We start from the raw sequence: 15,146 nt of genomic DNA, 5'->3' as shown, positions 1-15,146 counted from the left end.
AGCATTTACAGTTTGACCGTCAATGTAACCCATACAGTGAAATTGAACATTACTCAGTCCCCACGACTGTATCTATGACCATGGAGTGAAAAACGCAATGTGTGCCTCTCACTCGGTGGACCGATGATCTAGTGGCTGTATCTGAAAGCATCTTGATGCCACCAGCACAGGATCGGTCGTTGAAGAAAACTTTAGAGAAGGCCTAGTCTAGTCGTAAAGTCTAGCAGTGAAATCCACTTGGTAGCCCCAAGCCTTAAACTATGTAGCCTCAAGACTGTATTGTAGTCTAGTACGAGAACCACCAAGTCCTCCTCCAAATCTATACATATTATGTAGTTATTGTATTCCTACCTTGGGCCTTGGTACCAGACTGCGTCTTCCAAAGCTTCAGCATGAGCTGCGCCTGCTCAGCAGCCGTGATCCTCTTGGCTTGGATCTGGTTGACGGTGGCCACGCTGACTCCCAGCTCGTACGCCAGCGCCACCCAGTCTTTGCCGAGGAGGTTGCAAATGTCTTCCAACCTAAGTATGTACATACATGTTTATTTCACGAGCAATTCGATTTATTAAAGAAAACTTGACCCTTTAAAAATAAATCATTCAGTTCAATAAGATTTCTCAAGAGTACCAATAAAGTCACCAATTCATTTTAAAGGGATACTGCATTTGGAAAACTACTGACTGTTAATTCAGTAAAAAATACGATTGCCTGCGGTCAAAAGTCTTTTGATTGATTTTGCTGGTTAAGTACTTTTTTATTTTGACTATTTTGGTACTCAAATATACTTTTGACTGGTTGAGTTTTGACTGTGACATATTCGTTGATAAAAAGAAAAAAAAGGCACTTTTTATTGTCGTTCCGTGCTTCTTAGGTCTTTTTTATAGGACTTTGGGAATCTCCAAATTAGTAGCTCAAAGACAAGAAAGTTCTATTGTTTAGTAGACCGAATTATGATGAATGAAAGTTCTACCAGTTAATTACCTCGGGTCGCTGAGTCGTTGCCTCCATATCAGCTCTTGCTCCTCAGTGCGCAGCGGCACCGTGTCAGTCGGCTGAGGGCTCGTCCTCTCCACTGATGTATCGTCAGGAACCATTATGTTCAGGACGGCGATCTATTGGGAAGATTGATTTTTGGGAGGATAAGTGACTCTATCAATTAATCAATTACAGGACATTTCATAGTGTTTCTGCTTTTTTTTCTCATTACTATGCTAGCTCTTGATCGAACTTATTATGGGACTATAACTGTAGCTTTTCCCTTTGCTTTTTTGTCTGGGAATTTTCATAGACTTTGACTAATATGACTTCTTTTAACGATGTATATGTTACGGTTAATGTGATAAATTGAAAATTATGAATAATCGCCGGTTATTATGAATAATTACCGACAGGCTTGGTAAAAGAGATAAATTAATCACATTTATCAGTGATTATTTCATAATGTAACCTTAATACTAACAAACACCATAAAAGAGAACACCGGCTCGTGTACAGCGCTCATGTACAGCCTCACATTTTGAACGTTTTGATATCATATATTAATATAATTTGGCAAAATGCGTTTGGAATGTTTTTTGCATAACATTACTTTGCCATAATGCCTATAACACATTGTTTTGATTTATAGTGAAAAATAGGTTAGGGTGCGGCGGCCTAATCCTAAGCCGCCTATTTAGTTTATACACACTAAAATGATCTCATATTAATCACATTTACCAAATCATGCGGTAATTATTCATAATAACCGGCGATTATTCATAATTTTCACATTTATCACTTTGACCGTAACATATAGACTCTTAAACAACTGTAGACTTTAAAGACTTCGTTAAATAAACTACTCTTATTCTACTATGTCATTATTCAGTGACTGCAGTATATCAAGGCTCTCAAACTCTGTGACTGTTAAACATAATGGGTACGCTTCCATCTACAGCTGATTGATAAAATACAAATTGCATTTTAATTAAACTTAGTATTGTGTAGAAACTTACCGGTGCCGGCGACGGTTCACCCTTAGGAACCTTCGGATCCCTCATGAACTGGCAGCGGCAGATCGGCTCCAGATCCTGGGTCTTGATCATCACAGGGAACGCCACGCGATTTTCCCGGAACGCACGAAACGGAATCGACAGCTGTTCTCCAGACTTGGCCACTGGGACCAGGTTGCCACCAAACTCTAGGTAGATGGGCTTGCCTTCGTGGACCTTGAAATAGACAATAAGTCTGTTACAACGTAATATTGGTTTAATTATATGCCATTGAACCAAAATAGCACTACCACTCTTCCCATGGATGTCGTAAAAAGGGATTAAGCGAAAAATATTTAAACATCAGGCATCCTCAATCCGTCTGGCCAGCATGGCCTCCAGTAAATAGACCGTACCTCTTTTGAATTAGAGACTAAATGAACTGATGATGATGGTACAAAAATAGAAAGGAAAAAGAGTGAACTCAAGAATACAGACATAAATGATATCAAAGACGTTAAGCATCGACTCTTACAATTTCATTTGGAACTTTTACAAAATTAAATTATGTATTGTATACCTCAACATCCCTGCTCTTGGCGACTTGTATGAACCGTTCGATCCTCTCCAAGGCCTTGTCCTCCTTGTCGTCGGTGACACAGAACATGCGAAGCTGGGCCTGGCAGTCATCGGTCCGCTTGGCGTACACCACGAACCGAGCCATGAATGGCACATGGATCGCCTCCCTAAAATTATAATCATTACACATTTAGATGTGTATAAGAAAGCAACTGTATAAGGAAGGATTATTAAAGGATTAGGTACTAAGCTAAACTTTTATCTGTAGCTAAGTACAAGATAAAATAGTTATTTAGAGTGCTTAGAGACTGATATACTTACTTATTGCCATGGAGAAGTCTAGATAAAAATAGCAACATCACTAGCGTTTGTCGTACCTGTACAATTCTGTAGCCATTTTAGTGGCGTCTTCAATATGGCGGCAGTCGATGAGCCAATACCGAGCCGAGACAGTCGTGGTGAACGACACGCAGTCATTCACGAAGGTCAGTGGAGTGTTCTCCGTCACATCCTCCCAGTGCGCGCGGTTCGTCCCTCCTGCCATCAGAAAACTCAATTTACCTACCAATACCAACTCCACAACAACACTTGCTATACAATGCTGCTACTCTCAAGTCTCTCTCAATGCTAGACGAACAATGGAAGCTAAAAAGACAGTAGCTGTACCAACTGCCGTAATATATGATGCTACCTATAATATTTTAGCATGCCAAAGCAGGCCTTTACTTCTAAATCATCTTCACCATACTATTATAAATTTCTACGCAATTAAAACTAATATCGACTACGTAAACGTTTATACATTACGAGTATTGTGAAAGTTTCAGAAGTGTAACAGTTTTACAGTAAACACAAAGTTTTCTTTAAAACAATGTAGAAGATAGATTGGAAATCTGAAAGATAGGTCAGTAAGAAACGAAACAAAATCAACAGAAAATGTTTCCAAAACGGCCTATATAGCAAACACACAACAAGCAAAGACAACACATCACACAAAAACAAATAACGTACCATTTTTGTATTGTTTACAAATGAAAAAGTGACTGATAATGTGGCACACTGTGTTCTGTCACCTGTTTCTTACAAATATAGTGCTTTAGTCTCAAAACGAAAACAATGAATCTACGTCATCAAACTAATTAAAGAATTTGCAGTCTGGTTTTTCGAAAAACAGATCTCTCGAAGGACATTCACTGAACATAGCCCAAAATCCAATTGAACGAAAATAAATATAAAAACCAAAACGTGTTTAGTGAAATAATGATAAGAACAGAAATGAGACAAACGGAGAGAAGATGAAATGGAACAAAACTGATAGGCCGTTTTGGAAAAGAACTCTGAGATAAGTACAAGCAACTAAATAAAATTTTGGGAACACTGACGCTTATAGTGAAATGAATATGGCGTATATGGCACCGCATCGATTATATTAGTTTATCATTACGCTTATACTAAACAAACAGATATATTGTGTCATCAACCTCTTACAATGTGCCAATACAGTTGCAGTTAGTTATGTCTAGGTTTTATGTTTATTTGTACACTTGTTCTAAACCGACAACGTCCAGTGAGTAAGTCGCAGTGCACTTCTTGACGTCCCAAGACACATGTATGGTATGATACAGAGTGAACGTGAATTAACAAAGCGTAAAAATCTCAGCCCGTGCAAAGAGGAAGAATGTATGAGAAGCAAAAATGGAAAAGCATTCAAAAGTGATAGAGGGAAGAAAATCAATGTGTCTGATAGTTATACTCTTCGAATCGATCTTAGAGTATAAATATCACATAGAAATAATGACTCGGTGAAAAATCATTAACGCAAAATTTGTATAGGAAAAAGAAATTTTCAACTGAAAACAATGAAACTCAAACCGATATTTTGATTCTGTTTTATAATATTTCTAATTTTTTACCTTCGAGAGATCGTTTGCGAAATACCCCTGTTGGCGCGCCGATAGGTGGCAGCACATTATATAGCGCCACACACGGTGAGCGTGCAACACACACAAACACGAGAACAAAGACAATGTAGACACGCACAATACGCACACACAGGGACGCGTCCCTTTAGCTGCTTGGTGTATTTGCTATAAGCGCTTAGTTGCTTGATTAGGTTGATAAGAGTTTTGTTTATGAGCTCATATTCACTTCATAACGTTTACCTACATGTAATGGTTTTGATCATCGAGAATGATTCTAAGCTAAACTTGTCAAAAATAACATGCTCATCCCTTTGTCTATGAAATTGGGAGTTGTAAATCTACAACTGTAATATTTCTGTTAGCTACACTATTTAATAAAATTTATCAAGGAAAAAAAAGTCTATATTAAGATACAGATTGATTGAACTCTATCGTTTTGACTATAATACACAATCAATTCGTAAAATGATCAAAATCTAGGTAAAACTCTACCGATCTCATAATGTTAAGACAGTAAACGCTATTCGAACCTAAACAAGTTGATTGAATGGTTGAATTTGTCTATTTAAATTCTACTTAGCTAACGTGTTGTAATGGAATATTGGTTTCACTTCACTAAACTCATTTTACCTAATAAATGAAAGCCGATTATCTCAAGCCTAATTACTTATATCATAGGCAGACTTACCTCACGAGTTTGCAAGCAAATTATTATGTCGTCAAGGTAGCAAGTACAAGCCATACTCCATTGCAACACTTCACACAGATCACTCAGTTATTTCTGACTGAAGGACCGTTTATCAAGCCAAATGGCACTTAATTCCATAAGTGAAACGTTTCAAAGTTTCTTTTATACAGTATGTTAATTTAATTGATAAAACTTTAGCTATTTGATAAAAGTCCCCGGCCATATCTATAACTCAATAGATCTGTAGTAATATAAAAGCAAACTATTGTAATCATACCTGATATGGAGCAGAGAAGTCTAAGGGTCGGTGCTGAAGATGTGCTGTATTGGTTCGTCATGCCCTGAGTATGAGGTCTTGGAGCCGGCATACTCAGAGTGATAGCTTTATGGAACTTCCTTCTCCGTGGTTCAACTGTCACTACGGGTGACACTGCTACGCCTCGTCCCAATAATTTTGCGGTCAACTCCGAATCTATTATCTGAGCCTGAAAAACCATATCTCCTATTATGTTGAGAGTTTCATTTTCTAACCCTTCATTATTTCTAAAGACCAAACGCGGATTTTGCCAAAAAGCGGTCACGTGAATTGCAAAATTAAATTGTAATAATAATTTTGGTAAATAATATTAAGATATCACTTACCATTTCAGATGCAACATAAATTGAATTGTTATCAGATGTTTCTTTTCTGTTTTTTTTTTTGAAAAAAAAAAAACGTATAAATCTTTCTACTAACACAATTTTCTTTTATAAAAGAACATAAGGAAGTAATAATTTTCTTTTGAAATAAAAGGTAGGTGGCGTAGAGCATTTGGTGCAAAAATAAGCAAATATGAACATATGAAATCACAGGGAAAGCATTTAAAAAATAAATCATATTATTTTCTCTGTACGTGTGTAGCAGAATCTTCTATTTCTCACACATGCGCTTCAAAACAAGATGCAACACACTTTGATACTAAAAATTAATAAGCTTTAAACATCCAAAAATAATACAGCAAACATAAACAAAATACAATCATGCAAGTCTCACGTTTGGTCTTTAGGAAATAATGCACATAATCGCATAACATTCAAATAACAATTGAACATAAAAGCATAGAGACATTACCCAATAAATTTAGCCATTACCTTAAAAATACTTATTTATTTCTACTTAGCTAGTAAAATCATACGTCACTCCAGTTACAAGTTCAGTTAAATCACACAAAATTATAAAGTACAAAGTTCATACATTATAAGGAATACAATAGTATCTTATCATGCTAATAAAATCTGAACCTAAAGACCAACTAGAGAAGATTTACTTTAGATGTAGCGTTCAAACGCAGTGTGAGAAACCCGACTGATTGACAGTGATTTCATATTTCAACTTTGCTTATTACAAAAAACAAACGATGATATTAAATACATTTTATTGAAATTCCCACTACATGAGTTTTGCTTAAACATTTTTAAGTTAATTCTAAATTTATTGGGTATGACATTATTCCTAAGGAGTAACGTACATCCTAAATGCTGGTTTATTATTATTTCATAAACTAATTAATCACTTTGTTTGTAGATAGTAAGTGAGCTTGTATGAATAGTAAAATTACGATATGTGAGAAAATTTTAAGCAATGGAATAAAATCGACACGTTCCTCGTAAATGATTAGGTATACAACTAAGCCTTTCTTTCCAACGAGATACAATTATTTCAATTAAGTGAAATAATTTATTTTAAACTTCCGAAAATATAAAAGCTAAACTATATTGCTGCAGGTATCTCCGTTGAAAAGAACAAAATAAAATCGATATAAACTTAAAAATTATTCCTAACAATGTAAAAAAAGATTGGTAAAAATTTGGCATTTCCATTTTGTACTTTAGTTAATCTAAAAACTACTGATAAAATTGAACACAACCGTTTTGGCGATTAAAACCATAAAAGTATAAGAATACTAGATCAATCAATCATTCCAACACCAATTGTTGATAAAAATGATAAGAAAGTACTTGTAGATAAAATTATAAAGCTATACAAAGCTATAAGAATAACGTTATTAAGTGTAATTGGTAAAAATCGTTATATGAATATCGTATAGTACAAGCAAATAGCCGACTACGTCGAATTTTAAATTAAAGATTGGATATGAAACTATACAAAAGAGTATCAAGAATACAATAATATTGTAACTTTTTAAGATAGTGTTGATTACTAATATTTATTATGGTGATTATAGTATAAAAACAAATTCGTATTTCAATAGTATAACTTTACCAAAAGACGTTTTAGTTGATGTTATGGCACATTACATTCAATGAATAATACTCAGAATGGTAACTACGAGTGACTAGAAAAATACTTAATCTATTCAGAACCTATTTCGATGTTCTTTAAAATTGTGAAGGCAATAGAATGTGGAATTGAAAGACTTACAAAATCCACAGTTTCTTTAACACTAAAAGGTATAAATATAGATTTCAGAAGGGAATAAACTACACTTGAAGGCGACTGCGATGTAGCTCTAATTGTTGACTATGAAGCATCAGATGAAAGAGTAACTATCCTTCCACAACGTCACATTACACATTCATTAATACCAAACATAGCGCAGTATACAATTTTAAAGCTGTTTTTAAACTCTTGGTTTCTGTTTTGACCCTACCAAATGAGGGAGAAGCGTTTTTTCTTAGAAACGTTATTGACCGTGATCTTTTTGAGGTTTTTGTCCTTGACGCCCTTACGAGGCTTGAAGAGGTTTACCTGGAGGCCGACTTTGATCTTCTTGGTGAGGGCGCCCTGAGGGAACACCGCTTGCACTTGGGGAACCACGGAACTGGATACCATGCCACCTTGAATAGAGTAATTTAATATTATTTTGAATATTTTTGCAAAAATATTAGAAGAGTTCCTAAATGAAGATCAAACTTTAAATAAATGGTGGTAAGGTCGGTTAAACAAAATTGAGAATTCGGGAGTCAAGTGACTGGATCACCAGACGAAAATTCAGATGCAAAATGGACCTTCCAACAAGTAAATACATTGTAAGAGTACAAGGGTACATAACTGCATCAATGTTTAAATCTTGATGCAATCTCAAGGGTCACTTCATCCTTAGGTACAGTCGATAGCACATCATACTACACATTTTTTTTGCAAAATAGCGCCTATTTCAACTGCAAAAGACTACAGCATTTTGCTTGATGTGTTGTCATAAATTCTGTACTTGTGGTTCTTGGCAGTTTTCTTTTTGTATAGTATCTTGAGGTATTATTATTAAGAAGGATATTCAAGGTTACCTTCAGGCCCGATAGCGTGCACCTCCTGCCGGATCCGGGATATGACCGCGAAGTACTGCGGGAAGTCGTGCGTCAGGATGCGGGTCACGCGCGGCGCGTCCCAGCCTTTCTCCTCTTCATTGGTTTCTGTTAGAAGAAATTCAAGTATTATAAAACGACACATCAAAGTAGGAATCAAGATTGGTCTTAACATTCATCTTATCGTCATCATCACTTCAGCTACAGGACATAGACCTCCCCCAATGATTTCCAGATTGACCGGTTAAAAGCGGCCTGCATCTAGTGCCGTCCTGGCTACAACCTTTATAAGGTCATCTGTCAACCTTATGTCACCAATTATTTATAGTCAAGCGCAACCTGGATGCACTCGAGAGTTGGACAAAATGGTCATAAGCACACGCTTGAATCAATTCTGAGCGTCATTTCATTATCGTTTGTCTTTCATTTGCCATCCGCTAGGTCTTCAATGAGTACCTAATCCTATATTGTGAACATTGCTTTCTTGACTCGTTAAATCAAACAAGTTTTTTTCTGAAGGTAGTTTTACAACATCTCTATGTCCTTCCTTACCTTCAATTTCCAAAGTCTCATGCAGTATATCTTGAACCACGTCATCAGTGGCGTCGGCGTTGTGTTCGCGCCAGCTCGTGCCGTTGTCGGAGCGGAGGATCACTATCTCCCTCTCTTTCCCTCGGAGGGACGCGTAGTGGGGCACCTCGAGTATCACAGGCCTGATGGAAGTCACCATCAATTAGTTTCAATTTACCAAAGGAATGAATTTACCTACAAGGGCCACGAAAAACTTACCCCAAGAACTTAGCAGAAACTGGTCCCATCTCCAGAACCCTTGCTGCCAGGGCCTCTCCCTCCATCAGGGGAGGCATGTGGTTGATCCTGGACGGCTTGAGGTATCTAGAAAATGTTAAATAATTACTTATTTAAGTGTTTAGTAAAATCAGAATCAGAAAATACGACTTACTCATTGTTTTAGAATTTTATAAGATCGTAAGTAATTCCATACAGGTAAGTAAATATTTACGTAGGTACTCACTAGCCTCCTAAACAAGGGTTCTTAAATTCTGACAGCCAAATTCAAAATATCAGAAGAAGACCGATAGAGGATAGAAGAAGTCAAACTGATAACATTTCTTTCATTTCCATACCTGCAAGTGATCCTAGTAGGCTGCTGAGCAGATAAGGGGGGTACAATAACTCTAACCCCTCCCCCGCGGCAACCCCGCAGTGCCCCTCCTCGGGCGTCCACCAGAAACGATACCAGGAAGCTACACAGAAACAAACATTCATATTATCACAGTAAACTTATGAAAAACACGCAATTTAGCAGCTAAAAGACACGCCGACAATAATGTTTCTAGATGATTTGGTAGCTTAGTAACTAAAATTGAAGATACATTACAAAACGCCATTTCAAGACCTACGACATTCAGAAGACGTTAACTCGTTCGAAATGTTAAAGTAAATTATACCTTGCAAAGTTAATTATAATAACTATTTTGTTATATTCGTAGTTTTGAAAGAGACAGAACTAAAAATTGAAATCAAACATTTTAAAAGTGAAACTTATGAAATTAACTTACTTCTTCCATTGCAGCTTTTTTCTGTTGGTCCATGTTCAGATAGCGTGAATGATAAGGAGTTTCATTAGACATTTAATTAATCTGAAATAAATGATGAAAGAGAAGGATTTCATTACAAAATATCATTGGAGATGAATAATATTCTTTGAAACTAACAAACTATTCAACTTCATTAACAAAAATAATAATCATAGAATTTCCAAGACAAAACTTCTGTAAGACCTAGCTTCATTATTATAACCGGTGCTTTTTGTATTGAGTTTGACAGATTTTTGACGTTTGTTAAAGTTAAAGTAAAATGGTGCAACTCAGTCTAAGTTTGTCAATTGTTTCGTTCTAAATTGTAGCTCTGAATTTTATTACTATAAAGTTTCATCTGTTCAAAGTATTTTTGAGTGAAAGAGTAACAAACATCCATCCATTCTCACAAACTCTCACATTTTTATCATATTAGCAGGATAGTAGAGTCAGGGAAGCATAGGATAGGACTATTCTATTCTATTCTAAACACTGACTTGGGCTGCGTAGGATCCACGTTGTAGCAGTAGCCTTCCGGCGCCTGCGCAGTGCTGTACCGGCTGATGCTCTTCACCACCACCTCCTGCTGCGGCTGGTACGGCATCCCGTTCACGGACCCTGGGAGAAACGACTCTATCAGTTGGTATCAGAGCTTAATTTCATTTGGAAAGAGATTCCTTTGACCCTGGAGAAAAAAGTAACTCGATACGTAAAGTTGCAATTTTTTTTGAGAAATTAGAAAATGCAATGAAACAGACGATAGTCACTGCTCTATTGGTTTTGACATCATCAGAATTCAGACCCCCGTATTCACAAACATTACTATGAGGTCTCACAGTGCGCGTGAACGCACAGGGTAACACACGAACCAATCATAGAGGTCTATTCAACGCTGTGCGTTCCATTTGCTGCTTCACTTATGCAAGCATCGTTCGTGAATACGGGCGAGAATCTTTATAATTCCTACGACACAAATAATGAAAGCTCGTGACGCGCCTTTTCACGATAAACAACATTCATCGTCTCATCTAAGTAGTTAGTAATTTCTAAATTTTGAACACTTGTTCTTTTTAATTTCAGTCCAAGACCAATACTTACAGATCTTGGCCTTAACAAAATTTATTTAATTTCTTTAACCTTACCTTGAGACATCTCCATGATGTTCTTATGGCTCATGGCGGATTCAGTTCTCTCGTCCTTAGTGACGTCGATGGGCAGAGAGTCGTCTCCCAAAGACTTCATGTCGTCAGCAGTTAGGTAGCGGTACGGCTGGTCGTTGAGGATGGTGTCTTCTCCTAGGAAGAAAGATAATTTTAAATTTGAGATAGATTCACTAGAAAATAAACCTTAAAGTATTGCTTTGGAACTGCTAGATCATGCTTAATAGAAGGGTGTTATAAATTTAACGTCTCCTAGACTGAGTTGCACCACCTAACTTTGACGATAACGGTGTTTTGTTGTATGGAGTTTGACAGAGTTTTGACGTTGGTAAAGTTAAAGTGAGATGGTGTAACCCAGCCCTAGTGTCTGTCTGTCACGTCATAGCTCCTTAGCCAATGGCCCGATTTTGATGCGGTTTTCTTTGTTGAGAGCAGACTTGATCAAGAGATTTGTAAATCTATAATTTATAAAGATCTGTTCAACGGTTTGAAAGTCATCAGCTCTTTTCGAATTGTTAGGAGAACGACAGCAATTACAGAGATCGTAAGATTTGTTTTTAGTTTTTCATATTTTAAAGATCTCTTAAACAGCTGTGAAGATCATCAGCTCTTTTCTTATTAATAGCAAGACGAGAGCAATTTCCACAAGTCTTTTGAATTGTTACAGTTTTTCAAACAAGAAATAATCAAACTTACCACCTTCTTCTTCAGAATCCGACATGAAGGTTTCCAGCATGGTCTCCGGGGCCACGACCTTGTACTTCTCCTGGGAGGCCTGGGCTGTGGAGGGCTCGGACACCTCCTTGAGGGTCTCCATGACTGTGACGTAGCCTAGCTTGGACGCTATATCTAGAGGCGTCTGGCCGTTCTGTAGACAAATAATATTGTTTAGATATTACACTTTATTAAACACAAAGTTTTACAAATGACGAAGTTAATGTTAAAGGCATTCTCTACCAATCAACCAATGGCCTAGAATCAATTGCCTTTGAAGTCTTGTGGTAAGACCACTTGTCTCAGCACCAAAGATCTTAAGAAAACATTGTTGCTGTAACAAGATCTTTGTTGACAAGCAAGTGACATGTTCATAAAATTACTAATTAAAGACCACTTCCACTTTCTCGTGGATGATAAAAGACGACTAAGGTACACAGTGACGAGAATGTTGACCAAAATCTTCCACTTGGCAGGTAAATTAGTGAGGGTCCTGCTCCTGCAGTGGTAACTAAATGACCTAAAGATGAAAGAAACTTACCGTAGTCGTTGCATTTGCGTCTGCCTTATGCTCCAGCAGAATGTTGACAATATTGATGTGCCCTTGCTGGGCAGCGTGATGAAGCGCGGTGTACCTGACATAAGAATTTATAATTTTTAGTGGAAGATGACAATTTAAGAAAAATACGTAATGTTTTTAATGTTTCTAAATGTAAAGCTATTTTATTTCACTGAAGCCTTGATAAAAACTTACCCATGTGTAGTCTGAGCCTTAACTGAAGCACCATTTTCGAGTAAGAACCGCACCATGTTAGCCTGCCCGTAGTGGCTGGCGATGTGCAACGGTGTGTAGCCACCCTTGGTGCAGATGTCCACCTGAATAACAATAGTATGATTAGTGCACGTTCCACTCATACCCTCGTATCCGAAGGAGAACCAAAGAAATCAATATAGTTATCAGAATTGCCAAACTTAAGTGCTCTGAGCTCTTAGAACTGATGGTCTTTGAGGCAGAAAAGTTTCTGAGTGCTGAATACGGACCGAAAAACATAGGGTAAGCAAGCAGGCCTCTCATAACGAATTAGGGCAGCGCAAGATCTGTCGTTGAGGAAATCCGAGGAAAGGCCTTTGTCCAGTAGTGGAAGCATTTGTAAAAGAACAGCCGAAGATCATTATGTTGTATAATACGTTGCACCAGCTGGAATCGGAATCTTTATCCACTAGCTCACACTTGGTTGGCCAAAGACATAGAAAGTTATGACTAAGAAGAAGAAAGAAAAGTCGAAAAAATATCTTACTTCAGCTCCATTCTTGACCATCAGCTGAGCGACCGGCACCCTGTCTTCCTGAGCAGCTAAGTGCAGAGCTGCAAGCCCGTTCTTGGCCTGCTGGTCTACTTGTGCTTCGTGCTCTAGCAGTAGCGAGCACATTTCTGTGTGGCCCTGTTGAAGAAGATAAATTTCTTAGAAGGTGAATGGAGTATAAAAATTGGAGAAGATAATGTTTTAGACGATAGCACATTAAAGTAAACTGTAGTGTCAATTTTCAATATTACATAGATATCGTCAGCTACAAAACAAAATTTGCAACTGTGCCTGGTAGTTTTTGAATTAGATTTGAATTTGTGGCAATTATTTGTTAATTTTTATCATATTTTTAAATCACAATTATTGTAAATTGTGTTTTACTCGTATACAGGGTGTTAGGTAAATGGGTATAAAGTCAGAAAATTGATATCTTCATTTTAATTTTCATACAAATCGGATTTTATAAAATTTATTTTGTATGAAAATTTAAAAAAAATAAAATAATGATATCAAATTTCTGACTTCACCATACCATTTATATGTCCATGTTTTAACATGGGCTAGTGTCGGCTCATACCCGTTTACCTAACACCCTGTAGTGTTTTATTAAAAGAGGATTTTCATATCCAAAACATAGAACTGTCTTCTTTCTAGGTCTGGAAAAGATTTTTTATTCAAATTCTTTACTAATTTTGATCGAGACTTTACATTTTGTCTTCTCACCAGCTCTGGAAAATATTTCATTTGAATTCTGGTGATTATAGAGGAAGTCAAAACCAAACCTGTTGGGCTGCTAAATGAAGAGGCGTGAACCCAGCCTTGGACTCCGCGTTGGTCAGAGCTCCGTACTCCAGCAAGGTGGCTGCCGTCTCCATCTGGTTTTTGCGAGCGGCGATGTGGAGCGGAGTGTGGCCATTCTTAGCTACGGCCTGGACAAACAAAATGACGTTAATTTTCAACCGTATCTTCATAGCATAAAGTTCAAATTGATGTGGGCTCTGTGGATACCAGAGCCTGGTTAAGGGTTAATAGAAAAAGATAGGTACCATTATTTTGTCACATACAAAACTTTATCAACAAAAATGTTTAAAACTGTGCCAAAAAGGGCGTCTAACCAGCATTAATTGCGACTTAAGCCACGACCCTGGTTTTCAGCAGGCGATCTTTGGAGTACTGGCTAAAGAAGTAATGACTGCCAAAATGGACTGTCATTAAAACTTCATTATGATGATGAGTCATGCTTCCTTTGTCTCCTCTATACAGTGGTGTAGCAGTTACTCAGCATAATAATCGTCGCAGGTTCGAGTCCCATCAGAAGCAGTAAAACTACTATGTTTCCCCTTACCTTAGCATCAGCACCCTTCTCCAACAGAGTGGTGGCGACAGCCTGCTGGTCATACTGAGCAGCCACATGCAGTGGGGTCATGCCGTTCTTCCCCGCTTGGTCCGGGGAAGCCCCGTGCGCCAGCAGGAGATTTGCTACCTGTGTTTTGAAATTACATTCATTAAGCATCCAAAAAAAGTAACTTCTTTTTATGTAGTTACTTCGTTTCGTGAAGCGAATCTTTGACTCGGATTTCTGACATACCTTCAAGTTCCCGTATTTCGCAGCAAGATGTAGAGCTGTGAATCCTTTCTTGGTAGTTGCAGTCAGAGGAGCATTGTGCTCGATCAGTGCTGCAGCGACCTGTTGGGAAATTAACCAATTTTATTTAAAGCTCTTATAATTTGCAAATAAGTACTTATTAAAACTGTATTAGATGCTATAAAGTAAGCAGGATAGCTTTCCACCTCATGGCCCTATATCCAACTCTCATTCCACCGCTGCCACTTCTGTGCAGCCATGATCTTCGGCTTGCGACCATAAAAACACAACCAGTGAAGGTCAATGTTGTCCCAGGGGAA

General features: G+C 37.5%; 2 protein-coding genes across 2 annotated transcripts in view; both read right to left on the bottom strand.

Moving 5' to 3' along the window:
- Positions 1–5,656, bottom strand: part of LOC135084081 (titin-like) — a 28,276-nt gene extending 22,620 nt beyond the window's left edge. Inside the window, exons 1-6 of the mRNA XM_063978823.1 lie at positions 5,437–5,656; positions 2,927–3,086; positions 2,551–2,716; positions 1,995–2,207; positions 982–1,112; positions 352–521 (exon numbers count right to left, since the gene is read on the bottom strand). Coding sequence (XP_063834893.1) covers positions 352–521; positions 982–1,112; positions 1,995–2,207; positions 2,551–2,716; positions 2,927–3,086; positions 5,437–5,656 — 1,060 coding nt within the window. The remainder of the gene's footprint in view (positions 1–351; positions 522–981; positions 1,113–1,994; positions 2,208–2,550; positions 2,717–2,926; positions 3,087–5,436) is intronic.
- A 933-nt stretch (positions 5,657–6,589) lies between these two features.
- Positions 6,590–15,146, bottom strand: part of LOC135084199 (ankyrin-3-like) — a 35,461-nt gene continuing 26,904 nt past the window's right edge. The window contains exons 12-26 of the mRNA XM_063978934.1: positions 14,830–14,928; positions 14,587–14,724; positions 14,024–14,170; positions 13,233–13,376; positions 12,689–12,810; positions 12,476–12,569; positions 11,917–12,088; positions 11,203–11,355; positions 10,558–10,678; positions 10,043–10,063; positions 9,608–9,727; positions 9,252–9,356; positions 9,015–9,175; positions 8,445–8,570; positions 6,590–7,997 (exon numbers count right to left, since the gene is read on the bottom strand). Of these exons, the coding sequence (XP_063835004.1) occupies positions 7,807–7,997; positions 8,445–8,570; positions 9,015–9,175; positions 9,252–9,356; positions 9,608–9,727; positions 10,043–10,063; positions 10,558–10,678; positions 11,203–11,355; positions 11,917–12,088; positions 12,476–12,569; positions 12,689–12,810; positions 13,233–13,376; positions 14,024–14,170; positions 14,587–14,724; positions 14,830–14,928 (1,914 nt within the window). The 3' untranslated portion in view covers positions 6,590–7,806. The remainder of the gene's footprint in view (positions 7,998–8,444; positions 8,571–9,014; positions 9,176–9,251; positions 9,357–9,607; positions 9,728–10,042; positions 10,064–10,557; positions 10,679–11,202; positions 11,356–11,916; positions 12,089–12,475; positions 12,570–12,688; positions 12,811–13,232; positions 13,377–14,023; positions 14,171–14,586; positions 14,725–14,829; positions 14,929–15,146) is intronic.

Source organism: Ostrinia nubilalis, chromosome 25 (assembly GCF_963855985.1).
Source record: "Ostrinia nubilalis chromosome 25, ilOstNubi1.1, whole genome shotgun sequence".
NCBI classification, from domain to species: domain Eukaryota; kingdom Metazoa; phylum Arthropoda; class Insecta; order Lepidoptera; family Crambidae; genus Ostrinia; species Ostrinia nubilalis.
This window is presented reverse-complemented; position numbering and strand designations above follow the sequence as displayed.